The sequence below is a fragment of the Colius striatus genome, chromosome 7, assembly GCF_028858725.1.
Source record: "Colius striatus isolate bColStr4 chromosome 7, bColStr4.1.hap1, whole genome shotgun sequence".
NCBI lineage: Eukaryota > Metazoa > Chordata > Aves > Coliiformes > Coliidae > Colius > Colius striatus.
Window position 1 is genome coordinate 43,041,944 of NC_084765.1, and position 18,935 is coordinate 43,060,878.

At 47.0% G+C, this 18,935-nt stretch overlaps 1 protein-coding gene across 2 annotated transcripts in view; it reads left to right on the forward strand.

Moving 5' to 3' along the window:
• The window catches only part of MEGF11 (multiple EGF like domains 11), a 197,586-nt gene that overhangs the window by 167,332 nt on the left and 11,319 nt on the right, over positions 1-18,935 (forward strand). Inside the window, exons 16-19 of one of the 2 annotated variants that reach the window (XM_061998974.1) lie at positions 1,833-1,961; positions 2,117-2,350; positions 8,588-8,706; positions 16,110-16,176. In XM_061998974.1, coding sequence (XP_061854958.1) covers positions 1,833-1,961; positions 2,117-2,350; positions 8,588-8,706; positions 16,110-16,176 — 549 coding nt within the window. The remainder of the gene's footprint in view (positions 1-1,832; positions 1,962-2,116; positions 2,351-8,587; positions 8,707-16,109; positions 16,177-18,935) is intronic. The other variant, XM_061998975.1, reaches the window with a different exon arrangement.

Sequence of the window (18,935 nt, forward strand, 5' to 3'; positions counted from 1 at the left end):
TTAAGAACAAAGAGTGGAAACTGTATGTGCTGGAGTTGAATAATTACTTGTTAGTCCAGTAGAGTAGACCAAAAGAAAATTCTCCCACACTTACTTGGTTCCTAAGTGCAGGCTGAAATCTCTCTCCCCAAGACATTAATTCCACAGGGGTTGGTTCCTTCTTGGCAATAAGGTAGTGTAGTAACATTCCTGCTAGGTTTACAAGTGAAAGCTTCTCAACTTACTACATGAACCTTTAGGACAGTGTTTGCACACATAACTAAACTCACAAACATCTTTTCTTTTTGCACATAACTTGCATTCAGCAAAGCCTGTAGCTCAGGACCAAATTTGCAGGCTCATGTCTCAGGACCAAATTTGCAGGCTCATGTGGAGACTACATGTGGCACCACTGTAGTTCTGTAAGTGGGAAACTTACTGTGAATTTGGGTACACCCTACAACCATAAATCAAATAGGAAATGAAAAGGTTCCTTAGTAAAACTGAATCATAGCAGACTTTAGACTAATAGTTTCATTTATAATTTGGCCTCTGTAAAAAGCCTGAGGCTTTCTTTCCTGCCCAAACTGTTATTGTATTAATTTCTTTGGTTTTCTGCTATTTAATCTAACAGCTTCTCTTCATTAAGACTCCTTCCTTCTCAAAATGCTGCTGAATGGGCAGTCACACCCCATTGCAGTCGAAATGCCTAAATGCAGGCATCATTTCTGTGGTGCAGCCCCAAACTTTAGGCCTTGTTCATTTTAAGTAGCTTTCAGGTTAATATCAGAATGAACATGAATGGTAATAGTTTTATTTCTGCTTGTTTAGAGAAGCTGCAGGAAGAGATGGAATTGTAATGTGCACTGCAAATGGTTATACAGATCCTGGTTAATGCTCATTGCTTAATAATGAACGTTGGCTACTAGAAGTTACTTAGAGACTGGCACTGGGAAGGTGTCATCATGCTATGCAAAACATTTGAAGTGACACAGAATGTCACATCTTTAAACAAATGCTGTATATTCTAAAGAACCAGAGCAGGAGTGCATGCATTCAATCATGCTGCTTCTCCACAGAAATGAGGAGGATGTGACAGAAGTTGTTGCTTTCAATTTATTATTGAATAGTGCCTCAAGAAGTGTAGTAAGCTGCCTGCAGATTTATTGTAATAGCCCATCATGGTAATTGTATGAATAAATTTCTCAGCTGGGCATTCCATCATTTTGTCTTTGATAGAAGTACAAAGACAGGATAGAAATTCCTTCTATATTAGGAATCCTAATACAGAAGCAGAGCAAATCAAACCAGTCAGATGCTCAGTTCTGTAATTCCACCTACAACGTTACACTCATCTTCTAGCACTAGTAGGGATAAGTATGAAAGCATGTGGGATTTGTTTGGTAACAGTCTATTCTGTTCAGTTAAAGATACATTACAACTCTTCTTTGCATCTACCCTCATAAAAACCATATCTGCAGAGTTGGTGGAGAATGCTGGGCTCCTTCAGGATGTCGTCTCCAACTTCTGAGCTCGTGCCCTGTTAAGCTCTGTACACTTGTGTTATACACCAAGCCCTTTAAAGTCTCTGTACATATTATTGGTTTCATTCTTGTAAAGTCTTGTAATACATTTCCAGGAAGTTACAGCTGAACAAATAACACCCCAGGTTCTGCATGAAATGCATTTATCTCCTGCTTCCCAGCCACGATAATCTAACACTAGGCTGTTATCCTAGAGACACTAAACCCAGGGAGACTTTTCTACTCAATTTTCCATCACAAGTGTTTCACCCATTCCTGAACAAAAATAGGGACTTCTTTCCAATCTTTTTTTTTCCTTTGGCTTCCCAGAGTGCTCACCAGGAACATTTGGTTATGGTTGCAAACAACTGTGTGAATGCATGAATAATGCCACGTGTGACCATGTCACAGGTACCTGCTACTGCAGTCCTGGCTTCAAAGGAATCCGATGTGATCAAGGTACAGTACAGTTCTACCTGTAAAATCTCTCTCTCTTTCTCTCTCTTTCTCTCTCTCCCCCCTTCCAATGATGTACTTGCTTTAAAAAAGAAAGAGTCTTGAAAAACTGAAATGCATGATTCAATTTACAGTGTGTTATGAATTACTTTTAACAGCGGCTCTTATGATGGAAGAATTAAACCCCTATACTAAAATTAGCCCTGCTCTTGGATCAGAGAGGCACTCAGTGGGAGCAATCATTGGAATTATTGTTCTCCTTCTAATTATTATGGTCTTGCTGGCACTGTTTGTGTGGTATCGACGGAAACAGAAGGAGAAGGGCCATGACATGCCAAGTGTATCTTACACTCCAGCCATGAGGATGACTAATACAGATTACTCACTTTCTGGTAAGGGTCTTTTTATGTTAATCAAATGTAGACTCATATTCCTGTATGTTGGGGAAATAGAAGCTTCTGTGATGTATAAGGTGTGTTATTGAGCTAAAGTAATGACCCTTGTGTTCTTCCCCTGCATCTTGTAACACTTAACAGAGGCAGGAAAGCAAATGCAACTTTGCAGAAGCTGCTTTATGTATGAAAGTTTGCTTAACATGATGCAGGATATGTCTGAGCAAGGAATGTGCTGCATGGAATACATCAGCTCCATTTGTTTAAGTCAGCTGCATTCCTGCTGCAGTGCAGAGAAGCTTTCCCTGGCTGAAACCTTCAGCAGACGACTTCTTCTGCTTGAGGAATCAGATTGACTGGGTCACTCAGAAGGTTTGATTTCAGTCTGTGTTGCAGTTTGTGATTAGTTGTCACTTTCCTCTGCGTGCAGAGCCTGGAAAGCTGGTGTGAGCTGTCCTCAGAGGAGCTGATGAGAGCAGGAGGGAGGAACGGGGAGGCTCTTTCATACTGAGATTACTTTCCTTGCTTCTTTCTTTGCTACTGCTATGGAGGACAGCTTTTCTTGACAGATTGGCTAAAAGCTTGGAGGATGTGATTTGCTTTATAATGCTGTCATTCTTCTTCATTCCTCTATGGCCAACATGAGATAGGATGCCAGACAGGAGATGGCTTTCCTTCCTTCTTGCTTCCTCCTATCTGTCTGTAGTGGGGACCTCCTCAGCATTTGCTCCCCTCTGACTGCACTTTGCTTCTTCACTTCCCTTTCAGTGGCTGAAACTCTAAGTCTAAGTAAACACAAGCTGCTCAAACAGGCAGCTTGGCCCAGCAGCTTTGCTTTCCCACTCTTGCATTGCCTTTTTTTTCCCTGCTTTCTAGTCTAATTGCACAGGGCTCAGCCACTTGCTGCTGGCTCTGACTTGGCTCCTGTGCTGTCTTGGGATGGCATGGCTGGAAGCTTCCTTCTGGACTTCCCTGCCCAGGATACATCTGGAAGGAGCCTCTCCTGCCCACCCAACAGGATTACTGCCTGAATACAGCTGGGACTTACTCCAAGACCCTCTCTCATGACACTGTGACTTCAGTCCTCACATCAGGGGCATGGTTTCCTGTGCTGGCATGTCACACATCAGGGGCTGTCTGCTGAGCACCATTGTCTAAGCTCATATTTAGACCACTCCAGCGTGTACCAAAGCATTGCTCCTTCTGACAGGTACGAGATGGGGGGAAAACATTAGCCTTGGACCTCCTCCCATTGCCTCTTACTTTTTCATTTCAGCTTTGCAGGCTGGTGCTTAAGCTGCCCATTTGGGTAAGAAATGCAGGAAAGTCTTGCCAGAGAGGGCTCATCTGATCCTTGCTTAGTTGCCAGCACAATTTGGCCTGAAATTTGTCATTTCAACATCATTTGAGGAGCCAGATCGTGAACATGCAAAAGACAACTGTGGCACATCTCAGCAGCAGCGAGACTCCAAGTTCCAAGAGAGCAGATCACAGCCACTGGCATGGAAACGTATTCTGAACTTTGCAGTGATTTCTTTCACATTGGCACTTTATCCATTTATTTACAAAGCCTGCCACACCTCATTTATTTCTGTGCTTTCCTAGTTAATGGTTGTCTAACCCAGCATGCTTAAGAAGCATAACTTACACATCTTCAAAATAAGGAGAGGAATATTGCTGAGGTTGGGAGTTCCTGACTGGAATAATCAAGCTTCTCTTTTCAGACAAGGAAACAAAAATCCCTCACTTGTTTTCTCTGTTTTACCCTGAATGGAGACTTCCCAATCAACCTGGTGCCATCCTAGTCTCTGCAAGAAGTGCAAACAAAGGCTAATGCTGAGAGAAGATACTCTCATCCTTCCAAGTTGACCTTGCAGGTGATGTCTGTGTGGGCATTATGTCTTTCTCTCCAAAGTTCTTCACGTCCCTCTCAGGTGCAGCCACCCATCCCAGAGCTCCTGATGCCACTGGCTACCTGAGTACTTGAGGGAAAAAAGTGTCTTGGGGTTGGCTAAATCCCTGGGTGCATCCTAAATATCTGAGGAATCGGGTCCTTCAGCTGCCTTGAACCTGGAATCTCATCTGGTCCTTGGGCAGTGGCGCTGGATTTCATTCTTGTCCTTTGGGCCTTGCTGCTCTTTGTCAGCCCAGTTGGCATAAACCTCAAGTACCAGATCCTTGCAGTCCCAGGTCAGTGGTGCCATATGGGCTCCTCTAGAAGGAAATTGGATCATTTTTCGCTCCTACTCATCTCAGTAAGTGATGGAGATTCAGAGACTGGGCCTTTTCTTTCTCCTTTCTTTGTGCAGTCCTTGTAGCAACATGAATTTCCTCACTCGGGAAGGTGCAGCTGAGTGGGGTCACCCATCTCTTCTGGAGCTCTCAACAACAGTTTCCTTCCTGCCTCCCCCTTGAAAAGCCCTTCCAGCTGAGCTTGCAGGGAAGGACTGAGGAGTCTAGAAGTGACTCTGCTCTATCTTCCTCTCTTGAAAAGTTGCCAGCAGGTATCAGTGTTGGTTCAAGTTTTGGCCTTTGTTTGAGGAGGGCATTTACAAACTCTAGACAAGGCCTTCTGGAAGCTCCCTGCCAAATTCTGACTCTCTTACAATACATTTTGCTACTGAAACCTCAGTAACCTTCCCAGGTTTGGCCTTGCCAGTGCTGCCTTTAGCCTTTCACTTCCACAGAGAAGAAGGCAGAAGCTGCTTCTTCCCAGCAGCATGGGGAGATGGATGTGGAGGCAACATCACAGATCAGACCTAGAGACTCATGGCACGTACACGAGTGCATTTGTGCATTGCAGAGGGCACTGGAGGACAGCAGCAGTCTCACACAGAGCTAATGGGGGTTTCAACCAGCACTTGGAGTTTCGTATGTGGACTAAGGGCAGAATGCTCTGCAGATGTACTTGTCCAAGTAATATAATCCCAAGTAACCCCATGGAGTCCTACCTGAGCGACTGCAGTGTCCAGCCCTGTATGTGTCCTACCTGTATGGACAACTTGAAGCTCCACTGTTGTTATTTCGCTTGTTTATTCTTGTTTAGGGTAGTGGTGTTGTTTTTCTTCTGAGTCATAAATGCAGATCCCTAGCTGCTGGAGGCAGCAGTTTCTTCCAGCACATTAATTTGTTTCTAGAGGATGTTCTTAGTCTTTGTCTTCAGCTCTTTGGATGCTGATAATCTGTGCATATGTGTGAGAGAGATTATAAGGAAGGGGAAACCCCCTGGGCAGACTCTTATGCTTTTGTGGATGAAGGATGTAGCAGCAAAACACACACTCTGCCCAGCAATCAGTGGGAAAGAAAACCATGCTGGGAGAGCTTAAGCACAGCACATGGATCTGAGAGCAGATTTGCCCAAATAAGCCTGAAATGAAAATGGTGCTCCCCAGCATGAAAAAGGCACGTTGCATCCAACAAAAGACATTAAAGTGCAGGTTGTTTAATTCAAGGAGAGCAGCAAAGATTTCTTTTCAGGACTTTCACAGAGACTTGGATATGGGCTGAAGTGATGCTTGAGGTCTTGAAGCTCAAGGTCTTGAAATAGACTGTCGTGGATCTCGCAGCCTAGACAAGACATTTACAGAATGATCTGCAGATGATGTGTAGTGGGAGGTGTCAGAGTGAACTCTCCTGCTTGGAGCTGTCAGCTACCCCACTGACACTCTGTATGGGTGGAGAAGATACACACAAAAAGAAGAAAACAGATCCATTTTGCAGCTAGAGATATCTGGGTTTGTGTTTACTGCAGAGTGCTGACTTAGTCTCCTTTTTTTGTGGCTGGGCCTTGTGCCCATTTTCCACTCTGTGCTGTCCTGCTGCCACTGCAGGATGGGGACCAATGCTCCTCATCTCACCTCACCTGGCTCAGAGCAGAAGCCCGGTCTTCTGAGTGACAGAGCAGTCCAGACCCCACGTGCCTTCCACTGGAGTGCAGCCTCGGGCCCGAGGGGCTCACAACAGGACTCTGCCACCCCAGATCCCTTCACAGGACTCGTCTCCCCACGTTAACATTAACAGAACCTCTGGGGTGTTTTTCAGTTTGCTTTCCTTTAAATCAATCCCCTTTAGGCATCGAAGCCTTCGCTTGGCGTTCCGAGCAGGATAAAACTCATCCCTGGGAGCAGAAGGGGTTTTGTGGGTCGGTTTCGTTTGGTTGCTGGGTGTTTTTTAACTGGGATGGCATTAGATTTGAACGTGATGTATTTCCAGCCAGCACGTATAAGAGCTTCATGAATAAATGTGTAGAAAATGGACTGTGCTATCGAGGTAAATCAGCCTGGGTGGGTACTTAAGTATCGACCAAATGGGACTGGGTAGAAGTCGTTCTGAGTTTATGGTGCTGCATGCAATGAAGGAAGGAAAGGGTTTTGGTGATGCAGACTTGTGTACGAGCTCAGCTTCGTTAATTCAGCTCTGTGCTTCCTGGGGCAATCTGGTAGAGTTTTCCCTCGGCTCCTCTGGGTGCACGACACAGGCTGCGGCAGAGACGCGCGTGTGAGCTTGGCACGTGTCAGCGGGCTCACGGCGGCCGTCGGCGCGTGGCCGCAAAGGCAGCGGGCTGAGCTGAGCCTCTTCTCCTTTGAGCTGGTCCCCCTCGCCCACAGCTGAGCCAGGCCATGACAGAGAAGGAGCAGAAAGGAAGGAGGAAGGCAGAGCTGAGAGCTGGCGTGACTCAGCCGTCAACACTTCACCTACAGAGCAGCAGGACGTGGATCCCGGTGTCTATCTTTAACTGGGACCGCAGGTGGTGTAAGGGTGGGCGAGCTCTGCTCTCCAGCGAGCCTCCTGTCCCACAGGAGCAGGTCCAGGGCTGTGTGTGAGCAGCTGTGTTTGTGATGGGCATACACTGATGACAATGTCTGGGTTGCAGCCCCAGTTCTCATTTGCAGACCAGAAGACATCTATTTGTTGTTAATTCCATTGCAAATATCACTTTTACTTAGGGGAGACGGCAGAGTCCTGGACGGGAGAAGTTAGATGCAGAGACTCTAGTTCTGGAACCACATCGTGATCTGAGCTCCTTTGTTAGCAATAACCTCAGGAAACAGCTAGAACTACAGAATTGCTTTACACTTGCTACAAAATAAGGCTGACCTCAAAAACTGCTTTGCATACTTCAGCAGGAAAGAAATGCTCTGTCAGACCTGCACGTGCGTGTGCAGTTCCCTCTCTCAGCTGCGTGCCCCAGCACTTATGTAACAGACACCCTGGAGATAAAACCACTGACTTAAAACAGGATCTTTTGCAGGAAATTAAGCTAAATCTCGATCTCCACAAGATGTCAGCAAAGCAAAGTGCATGTTCCCAGGAATGCACATGCAGAGGGCAGGAGAGACCTGATGGTGAGTGGGCATAGGCAGTGCCAGCAGGTCCCTGCCCTTCCTCACCCAGCTGCCAACCTGCATTAAGGATCTCTGGGAAACAGGCACAAGCAGCCACTCCAGCACTTCATTACCCTTTGCACGTGGAGTCATTTCCTATAACCAACCTTTCTGCCTACCATAGAAGCCCGTGGCTTATTAAAACCCATTGATTCGCTTCTTACAGGGCTTGGATGTTTAAAGGATGCTGCTTCAGTTTGTGTTATCCATCCTTTCTTCTGATGATCCTTTTGAAGTATTTATCAATCTGTTATTAAGCTGGAACCAGACTGGGATGGATGTTTTCATTAGAGCTGCCAGTATAAATATGATGCCTTTCTTGATTGATTATTTTATCTGGTCTCTAAGCCTAACAATGCGAATGCCCAAGTCTGCCTTTCAGTGCTGCAGCTTGCTTTTTTTCCTAAGCCTTTGCACCAAAAAAAAAGCTATGTACAATATTTGGGACTCCTCAGCATGGTTGTAGTACAAAGAAAGTTGTAATGAATTGGTAACTACAAGAGTTATTCCCCTCGGTAGCTTGCACGTGTGTTTCATCCAAGGAAGAGCCTGTGTTGCAGACCACGTATTTCCTGAGTTTTGCTGTTCTTCCCTCCCCTGCAAAGCAGCTGGACTCTCAGGAGCTGCTCTTTTTTTAAGCTAACACTGTATTAATCAAATATTTTACATTTTCATCTCATATTTCACGCTGATAGCAAGAGCTTTGCACTGTGAGAATTCAGGACAGATTTCATCCGTGTTCGCTTCCTAACGCCCAGTACTCTAACAAAGCTTTCTAAGCTAGGTTGTCTTCTGTTTCTTAAGAATCATTGTGGCTTCCAAAGTATTTTGTGATGACTTGTTTTCTTCCCAGATATATCTCAAGGTAGCAGCAGTGTACATTGTTTTTCCAATCCAAGCTACCACACTCTCTCATGTGGTGTGACTTCACGCTTCTTTACCAGTAATCTGGATGGAAACAGCTCCAGTAAGGTAGATATGCTCCCACCCCCACTGTAGCAATGCTCTTATCAGTTCAAGGAAATCAACCCAAGCAATGCCTGTTGGATCCTGTTGTCTGCCAGCATTATGTACAAATGCAGTGTAGCAGCTCCTGACGTGGCACCTCTTTCCAGGCACAAAAAGGTTCTGCTTTCCCCTGTATCTTCATAATCCCTGTGCAGGGTAGCTGGAGTTTCAGCACATGCCTGTCTGGATCAATAAGGCTTGCTGTCTTAGCAGCTGTAAGGTATGTTTGCCCCTCAGAACAGATAAATTACTAGATAATTGTAATTATCCATTAATATAACAGAAGTAAATCAATGCAGCATTAAGTCACTAATCTGACTTTGCTGTATCATTGTTTCCCAGATCAGTAGACACTCAGATTTCATGCTGACACAGACAAGCAGGCAGATACAAGAAGGTATCTAGGGTGCTTCTGAGCACTGTTCTCATCCAAGGGTATTCTGCCAGCCCTGCTGTTGCTTATGGCTCTCCAGCAGAGCTATTCAGACTGTATTGCTCAGACATCCAGGAGGAACTTATCAGATGCTGCTATTGATTCCCTAGGACTGTCCATGGGCAACAAAATTACTCAATTCACCACTTTAGCAATAGATTTAGATATCTAAATAAGAGATTTATCACAATAGATTTGTATCACAGATAGATAAGATAGCTATCAAATGTTAAGACAGCTCTTCCTTTAGAGCCTGAGCAAGCCAAGGTGGGGCAAAGGTTAGGAAGCAGAGGATAAAGGAAATGCAATTGATTTCATCAGTGCTGTCAGCTTTAAAAACGCTGGTTCTTGCAGGCTGTGTCACCTTAATCCAAATGCAGCTCTGCTAACTGGAAAGGCACAAGAACAAAGCTAATGCAAAAAAAAAGAGACACCATTGTACAAGGCCAAGTATGCAAAAGTGTGTCTGCACGTGCCCCTGAAAGGCATCTCTGGGTTATGAGAAAAAACCTCATTAAAATGTAATAATAAGGCTGGCTCCAGAGATTTCTCAGAGGAAAGTTTAGACAGATGTGTAAACATGTTTTCTGATGTAGATGGTCCCCTTGCCTCCTGCGTTTCTGCTCCCCAAACTGAAAGTGCAAATGCTCGGAATGCCAGCTTTAGGAGGGACGCTGTGAAGTGTCAGTCTTGCACCACTAATCCTCTTGCACTCATTCAACCTAACGCAGCAAAGGTCAAAGCAAGCACCTAGCCTGGTTTCCCAGCCTGCAGTGCCATCTTGTCACAGAGCCTGCTTCAGATATTAAACTGCCAAAATGGGTTTAAAACCCAAGTGATGCTTTTGGACCAGCCTGGATGCTGCTCACCCTGGCTGTCAGCAGTTGGTCAGCAGGTTGTCCTGATAGTCAAAGAAGAAGAAAGCCGATGGATCTGGTGTTTTCAGGGTACTTATCAAAATCCATGGCCTGATACATCCTTTAGATCTCCCACCATCTTACTTATTCATGAGAAAGCTTTGCAGTGCTGAATAGCTGAGGGTGGCCAAAAATAAGCTGCTTCTGTCTGTGCATTTCTCCAGCCAAGTAAGACAAAAGAGCATAGAAAGCCCCTAACGAGCTTCAGTTCCAAACCAGTTTGTCTGGTGCCATTCCCACTTTCTGCAGGGAAATGTGCACAAGTTGTACTTGGAGGATTCATTTCTTTATAGTGCCAGCTGGGGTCACAAAGGAACCAGCACAGATGCAAAACAAAAACCAGAAAATGGGTGAGGAATGTGTGAAGTGCTGAGGCAGAGCCCTGGATGGATTCTCCTCCCTGTGCTCAGAGGAGATGAGGCCTTGAGGGGTGCACTGGAGCTATTCCTCTGTCACTTCTTTCAGAGAGACAAAGGTACAAAGAGGGTGCAACAGGCACCTGCAGCCCTGCTCCAGCTCAAGGCTTTCTCTTGTGTGCTCCTCCTGCCCCTCTTCTCCTCCTTTCGTTTCTTGTGCCTTTTCTCTCCTTCCTTTGCTGTTCTGTCCACTGTAGCATTTCCCTGTTTTTTCTCGTGTGCATTGCCCTGTTCTCTCTTCTCAGCCAGCTGTACACAGGTCCTTTCTGCTTCCCTTCCTGCTGTCTCTGCTCTCCTCCCCCAGCTCAGCGAGGGTCCGTGTGACCGTGGGGCACCCAGCACGGCTGTCCCAGGCCTTGGTCACCAACCCAGGCTGCTGGTATCGGTGTGGATGGTGGGTACTTCACATGGGGAGCAGGGATGGCTGATGGCAGAAGCTAGAAGGTCCAGCATTGCAGTAGGGATCATGGTTTGTGACAGGTCTGCCTTTGTAGGTAGGGAGCAGTGCAGAGCCCTCCCTCATCTTCTCTAGGGCCATGGGGAAGGTATCTCACCTGCTCATTTCTCCTCTGCCAGACAGACATTGGGTCACCTCTCAGGACCCTACACGTGCTCCGAAGGTGAAAACTTTGAAGTTGCTGGGAGACAAGTGGGAGGGGAGGCTTTAAATCCTCTTGGTGTCTACAGAGGGGTCGGTTGTGCTCAGGGAGGCGAAAGCGAGTGGGAGGATAAAGGGAGAGCGTATGAGAAGAGGCTAAAAAAAGGCTTGGCTGCTTTCATCCAGCCAACTGGATGCTGAGAGGGAGGATGATTGCCATCCATAAACACGAGGAGGTAAACACTAGGAGGGAGAAGAGCTATTTAAGTTAGATGACAGAGCTGGCACAAGAACAAATGAGGATGAACTGGCCATGAATGCATCGAAGCTGGAAATTAGATTTCTAACATCAGATCAGTGAGATTTTGGAATAGCTGCCCAGTAAGAGTAATGGGACAAAGAAATCTGATTACTGTTAAAGCGGAGCTTGATCAGCTAAGTGATTATGTGCCTGGCTGTTTGCAGTAGAAGGTGGCTGGACTCAGAGATGAAAGCCCTTCCAGTCCTGCGTCCCTAAAGCCTGCTCCAGCTGCCAGCAGGAGCTTGTAGGGCTCAGCTTTGGCTCTGTGCAAGGTCCAGGAGAACAGCTCTGCATCTCTGGGGTTAAGGAGGAGGCAGAGCTCCTGCATCTCAGTGCAAGTTTTTAACCACTAGCACCTTCAGTGCCCCATTGAAGTCAATAGATGCTTTACTATCAGTTGAAGTGAAGCCAGAATCTGACCTTTGCTTCTCAGCTCCTGCAAGTAGGTTTATCCCTTCTCCTTGTCACATGTACAGCAGCAAATCGCAGCCATGCTGCAGGAGCATCATCCAAGAGCCCAAGTGAAGCTGTGCCACAGATTTACTGCCCCAACATTTTCCAAGGCAGATAAAAAGAGATACAGACTGACCTCCAGCTCCGTGTCTTCACATCAGAGCTCTCACTGCTTGAGCTACAGACCAGACTTTGGGACACTGGGGACCAGTTTTGCTCTGAGGGACCAATCACAGGACCACCCCCAGGGCTCCAATGCTTTCTGTGTTTTGAATTGTGCCCAAGTCTCACTTTTATAACAGGCTGCAAAAGGTTTTGGAGAATACTCTGCATAAAGCGCGAGGCTGCTGCACTGGTGTGTCACCAGGGAATGGAGGAGGCTCACCTTGTGCTTTTGCAGAGCTCTCAGTTCTACCCTCCCTCCCTTACCAGAGAAGAGAAGCAGCATGGAGAGAGTCCAGGTGTTGCTGGTTTCTACAGACATCATAAAAATCAATTGCTATTCAATGTCCTGAATTTTTAAAGCCAGCACATTCACCTCTATTAAAGAGAGTTCTAAATTCTACCAAGGGCTCCACATAAAATTAGAAACTGCACGACAGAGGTCTCTGGAAACTGTCTGACTGGATGTCACCCAGCTAATAAAAAGGACTTCAACCACAGAAAGCATCATTGAAGTACCTTGGACTAAAACTCGCCCAAGAGAAAGGGAGACTGCCAATCCAGAGCCTCTGCAGGGTTCAGGATGACCCCCTGAAACCAAGAAACACGAGCTTGCACCATGGGAACCAGAAGTCAGTAGTCAAGGAAGCTAATGGTAAAACTCTCCTGGAAGTAAAGGTGTGATGGAGTTCCTGCCAGCCCCTCTGTGCCTCATCACCACGGGCTTTACCAAGCTGAGCTCTGACAACCAGCATCGTGCTGATCGGTTTGCCACAGTCATCTATCCCCGTTTCATATGGACAGACAATGACTTTGCTTTACCCAGCCCAGTATCTCCTTGATCTCAAAGGACAAGTTGCCAGATATGAGGTAGTTTTACCAAATCACTACAATTACAAGCAAGGGGGGTTTTTTAGGGGCTAAATTGACTCTGGAGTCTTTTTTTTCCTTCCAGAAAAGCAATTTTGCTTCGCACCACAAATTGAAGCATCTTCTCTGTTAACAAATTACAGTGTGTTAAGAAATAACAGGAGCACAAAGAGACAGCTCTAATCACGTTCCTCCATAATTACAGCATTCAGAAAAGCTTAGAGATGTCCCCACATCACTTCATTAGACAGGATCCCTTCCAGCCCACAGCTCTTCGTGCCGAATCGGGCTGATGGATAAATCCTGCAGGAGTGTGGCTTTTAATAGAAACCCCAAGACTTTAATAAATGGGACCTAAGTGATGCAGCTGGATTGAGAATCAGCATTCATGTCACTGCTGGGAGTTTTGGAACAGAGAGAAGAGTGGTGGGCTCTGCTGATCCCTGCTCCGAGGAGCTGCTGCCACTCCTCATCGTCCCACTTTGAGGGGAGCACGAGGAAGCACTGACTGATAAAGAAATGACTCCTGTGTTGTCACCTGGGAGCCAGCAGCTGCAGAGCCCGTGCCAGCAGCAAGGATGTGCAGTCACAGCCACTGCTCTCAGGCAGTGATTGCTCTGGAAATATTGCAGGCAAGCAGCTTTATCAACTTTCTCTGCTCTGGGCACGTCCTTGAGGAGAGTGGCTGGTGCCTAATGAGCTGATGACACACGTTACCTTAGTGGGAATATATAGAGAGACAGAAAGCGAGAAGGAACAGGACGAGGCGGTAGCTGCAGCTGTCAGTGTGCTGCTGGTGCTGGCTGCTGTGAGATTCATGGGCTGTGAGGCCACGAGGGACCAGCAGGCAGCCGGACTGCCCCAATTCCTGCTGCCTTCAAGGTCAGTGCTGGTGGCTCAGCAGCAGGATCTTGCAGCCAGAGCCTGGCTCGCAGATAGGTTTGAAATAGGCTCCTTTCAGTGTGCTGGCATTAATCTATCTTTGTCTCTGTGTGTGCCTTTGTGTGTACTCTTTTACCCATCTGTATCTGTGTGTACACACATCTGTGTGTGTGGTCGGTGTGTTTGCACCATTGCATGTCCTGAGTCTTTCCTCCAGGCTGGAGTTCAGCCCATGTGGAGCTTTGCAAAAACGATGAAACCTATTTGTGTAAAATCTTCAGCTGAATAATAGCTCTAAAACCACTGTGCAGCTGCTTGTAGAGAGACCAGACCTCGTGTGTGTGTGTGTGTGTCCAGCCTCTCCTATCTGTGCTGCCTCCTCTCAGTGCAGTGCTCATCCCCTGGTTTCTCCTGGGCCTGTTTAAGCCAGGGCAGATTGCATTTGATGTAGAAAACACATCAGGCCGCTTTCTGCATGTTGGATCAATGGAATTCAATCAGCAGGATTCAGAGGACAAGGTTTTGCCTCTGGTTGTTACAAATCTTCACCCAGTTTCTGTGATCAGATAAAAGCGCGTTTTGCAGCTGTCCTGAATGTGGTGCTCCTGGCTGAGAGGAATATTTGCAGATGCTTTCCTTAGAGATAAGGGAGAGGCTGCAGAGCTCTGCAGCTTTATCCTCAGTGACCCATCTCTGGGGAAGCTCACAGAACACCTGGCTGGCTGCGAGGATCCTGCTGCCCCCATCACCCTATTTATAGAGAAACTTTTGCCAGGGGAGATTTTCTGACCTTAAGCCCTCCCCAGTGTGGCCACTACCTAAACCAAAGGGCAGAGGAGCTGCATGTCACCATCCCTGGAGATACTGCAAAGCCATGGAGCTGAGGTGCTGAGGGCCAGGGGTTAGTTGGTGGCTGTGGCAGCGCTGGGTTAAGGGTGTTTTCCAACCTAAACAATTCAGTGCTTCTGTGGTGATGAGGCCACAGCAAAGAGGGTCTGTGAATCACTTCAGCTCCTAAAGGTGATGAGTTTTCCACCTCAGCATTTTTCCCTTGAAAGCTACACATGCTGACAGTACAGCTGCCCTCACCCTGCCCAGCCCAGCACTGACCCCTGGCCATCAGCACCTCAGCTCCAGGGCTTTGGGGTCCCTCCAGGGCTGGGCACTCCCCCAGCTCCCTGGGCAGCCTGGCACAGGGGCTGACACCCCTCTCAGGGAAACAATTCTGCCTCAGCTCCAGCCTCAACCTCCCCTGGGGCAACTTGAGGCCCTTTCCTCTGGTTCTGTCACTCGTTACAGGGGAGAAGAGACTGACCTTCATCTCACTACAACCTCCTGTCAGGGAGTGTCAGAGAGTGCTGCTGTCTCCCCTCAGCCTCCTCTTCTGCAGGCTGAACACCCCCAGGTCCCTCAGCTGCTCCCCATCAGGCTTTTGCTCCAGCCTCTTCCCCAGCTCAGCTGGAGACACCCTCCACCCCCATACCCCTTAAAGAGCCACTTCTGCTGCAGTGCCCCAGTCCAGTGGAGCCACTCACCTCCAAAACAGCCCCTCTCCTTCCACTGACAGACAGAGATGCTCCAGTGACCTCACCCAGGTCCCCTGACTCCCCATCCCTCACACAGACCCTGCCCTTGCCTCTTGATGCTGCACTTAGACATTCCCTACCTCGACTGAGGTTTCTACCAATGGCAGAAACATCAAGAGCCTGTTGACTCGTGTGCTTCACACAACAGCAGCCTTCTCCAGGTGGTGCCAAGCTAGAAGGTCCCAGCTCCTGTGCAGCGAGAAGTGGGTTTCCAGCAGTAGCATCTGGCTGGCAGCCCTGGACCCCTCTCTCCTTCGCTGGCAGATCTGCAGGAGGGCTTTAGGCTTTGTCATTGCCAATGTTATTTTCCTTGAATTGAGAGAAAGCTTGTCATTATTACACCTCTTTTAATGAAATACATAGATGTATTAGCACACCCCCTTTGTCCCCAGCAGCTCCTACCTGCATGCCTATGTCGCTGGGTTTGCTCCATCCATCTTCACTGGTTGTTTTGGAACTGCCAGCATGTGACTCCCTGCACACAGGCAGCAGAGTTGTGGCTGCCTGCTGAAGGAAACCCTGCATTTTCCAGCATGTCTGTGGCCACTGCTTGGTGAAGTGACTTTCCTTTGTGATTTTCCCTAATGCCTAGTGAACAACTGTCAGATCCATGCAGATAAAGAACTGAAATGGTGAGGCCAAGTTAAAAGTCATCTCCCATTTTTATCCCTCACATCACTGGGCTGAAACCTTGGGCGGGAACTGTCTGTTTATTTCAGCATTAACCCATTATCATACTTTTTGAACAGCTCAGTAACAAAATCCTTGACAGAGAAACTGCAGCCTGGAGACCCTACAGCTATCTGAATGAACTAGGTCAGTAAGTTTTTAACCAACTTCATCGCTTTAGTAGCCTGTAGAGCAAGTCCAAACCCAAACCAGCCTTTCATAAAGGCATTAACAGTAATGAAGAATACCAGTGTTTTGTTTCACAACCAGAATTGACAGGAGTGAAAGGTGGAGAGCTGAAAGGTGTTTCCTTTACCAGAGAACCACAGGCTGGGAGAGTCAATATTTGTTCCAGTCTCCCCTCTCAGGTTGCTCAGTTAAATCATTGCCACCTGCTCTATAAATGGTTTTTTAAGGACTAACTTAGAATGTTAAAAGTTCAAATTTGTGATATTTTTCCCTTTGGCCTCTCATGGTTAATAAAAGGTAGCACTAAATACTGGCATCTTGATAAAAGTGGAACCTCTGCCAGAGCTGGAGCGTGCAACACACCCTGTTACCTCCCAGTTAATCACACTGTGGCCGTTTTTCAGGCAATTTTCAAGGACCAACCAGTGCAAACAAGCCAAGAGTGAAGTTTAATTTGCCTTTTCCGACTTTATTCTTCCTGGCTTCAGTTTTAATGGGTTTTCTTTAGCAGTTCTTATCTCAAACCCCATCCAGATGTTGTGCTTCGGGTGCTATTTGGTTTCCCACCTGAGCACTTGGAGTTTAGGTGGTCAGTGGCAGAAAGCATTTGGCCTTTCCTCTACTGGGATTGCTGATACCTTGCTGGAAATCTGCAGGATGGGGCAAAGTGCACTCTTAAGTGCTATTAGGGGATTTTTGAGGTCAACCATCTCCCAGCTCCTGTGGCAAAGGAATTGACACAGGGCACTCCAAGCACCGCACCTTGTCACTGTTCTTTTGGTCACTCACCTGCCTTGCTCCAAACACCAAGACTTCTCTGCATCAGGAAAATCACAAACCTGTCAAGCTTCAATGCAAAACCTTTCCCATCATTAGCAACCCTTCATGTTTCCTTCTGGGTGGTTATCTCTGTGTAACACAAGGAACTGGGAGGGGGAAGTGATGCTGATTTCCAAATGCTCCACAAACCAGCTTTCCTTTTACCATTTTACTGCTTTGCTCACCAGCTTGATTTAGTTTTATCTGGCAGTGTCCTCAGCTCCCCGTGTGCTACATTTGTCCTGCATTTGTGCTTTTCATTCTACTGGCAGAAACAATGCTCAATGCAGTAAGAAGGAGACAGAAGTGAGAAACACTTTGGCTGAGTGGTCTCCAGCAAAGCAGTCCCAATTTTTTCCATGACATTTTGCATCCCAGGTGCTTCCTTCCTATTTTTCCCCCCTTAATTTGCTTCAAACTGTCTTTTTCCCATGAATTGGTTGAAAATGAGAGACTCTTTCTTCCCCTCCCACACCAATATTCATGCTTGCTTCTGCCAGCTTTCATAGTGTAGGATTCTTGCACAGATCAAGGCTATTTGTATACAAAACTGCACAATGGTTTCATTTGGTGGTACTGCTTCTGTGCACTAAAAGCTGCAGGTTCCACTCACATGTGCAAACTTCAGAAGAAAGCAAAAGCTTCCCTTTGGAACTGGAACCATGAATTATACCTGAAGCCTAAGAAGGCCACATAGGGGATCTTGACCTTTAAACTACACGATGCATGGAAGTACCAAAGAGTTGAAGAGGTGTAACCACCTTCTGGCTTCAGTTTGCATGACAAAGATGCCCCAGCTCATGTGTCGGATTGTGCTTGGCTGGATTCAGTTAGAAACAGTTAAAATAGCAGGTGGACAACTCTACTGTGACCCTGTGAAATGCTGTAGAGGGCAGGTGCTGAGGTGAGCTAGAGGCAGGGAAGAGGAGTTCAAGGAGCAGAAATGAGGAATGGGTGGAAAACTCCCCTCTCTTCTGGTTCTTCAGCCAGCAACTGCTGAAGCTGAGGCAGTGAGGCCAAAGGACATGCTCTTTGGACCAAGCACATGAGAAAGAGCTGCAGCCTCACAAAAGCATCTGTAGGCTTGTTAGGAATTGCAAGTGGCAGAAATATGAATGATGGTTGGGGGAAAGCAAAGCAGATTATCCATGTGAAAATTAACTCAGGCACTCATCTTCCCAAACCTGCAATCATCAGGAGGTTTCTTAACTCCCTTTTTCTTCTTCTTGTTCTTCTTTTTGACCCATGACATGCAGCTCTGATCACATCCTGTGCTCCAAGCTGGATGCTGGCCAGACGTGTCCCAGGCTCACAACTTCTGAACTGCAGCTCACCATCACTTTGCAGGGTCATGGCTGTGCCCAGACTGGATGTGAGGATTCAGGGACTCTTCTGATGGGGAAAACCTTGCTTAGGATCCAGGCTTAGACTCCCCTGTGGTCTCACAGCTCAGGGAGAGTAGGAGGAACTCTCAAGCAGAGGGTGCTGCCTCACTCAGGAGCAGTGGATGGCAGCTCAGGAGAAGCCAGGAGACTGTTTCCAGCAGAAGCAGAGCACTACTGCTAAGCTGACTAGTGATATCATGCCCTTTTCTGTGTGCTTGGCACCACAGCTCCTCACTTCCAAGCAATGTACATCTGTGCCTAAAAAAGGAACAGCAGAAGGCTTTCTGGGAATACCATGTGCTTTCAGTTTCCTGGTGTATCTCCTAAGGGCAATCCCACAGGTAACAGGAACAGGAGTGCTTTAGTTAACCCCTCTTTGCTCTCCTCTCTCTTGCAGGCTGCACTTTGGCAGCTTTGGAAGATCCCTTTCGATTGCTTCCAGTTTGCATCATGGGCTTTTGCTCAGCCAGGAGTCACTCCTCGGGCATTTCAGCTGGTAGAAGAAAGAGAGGA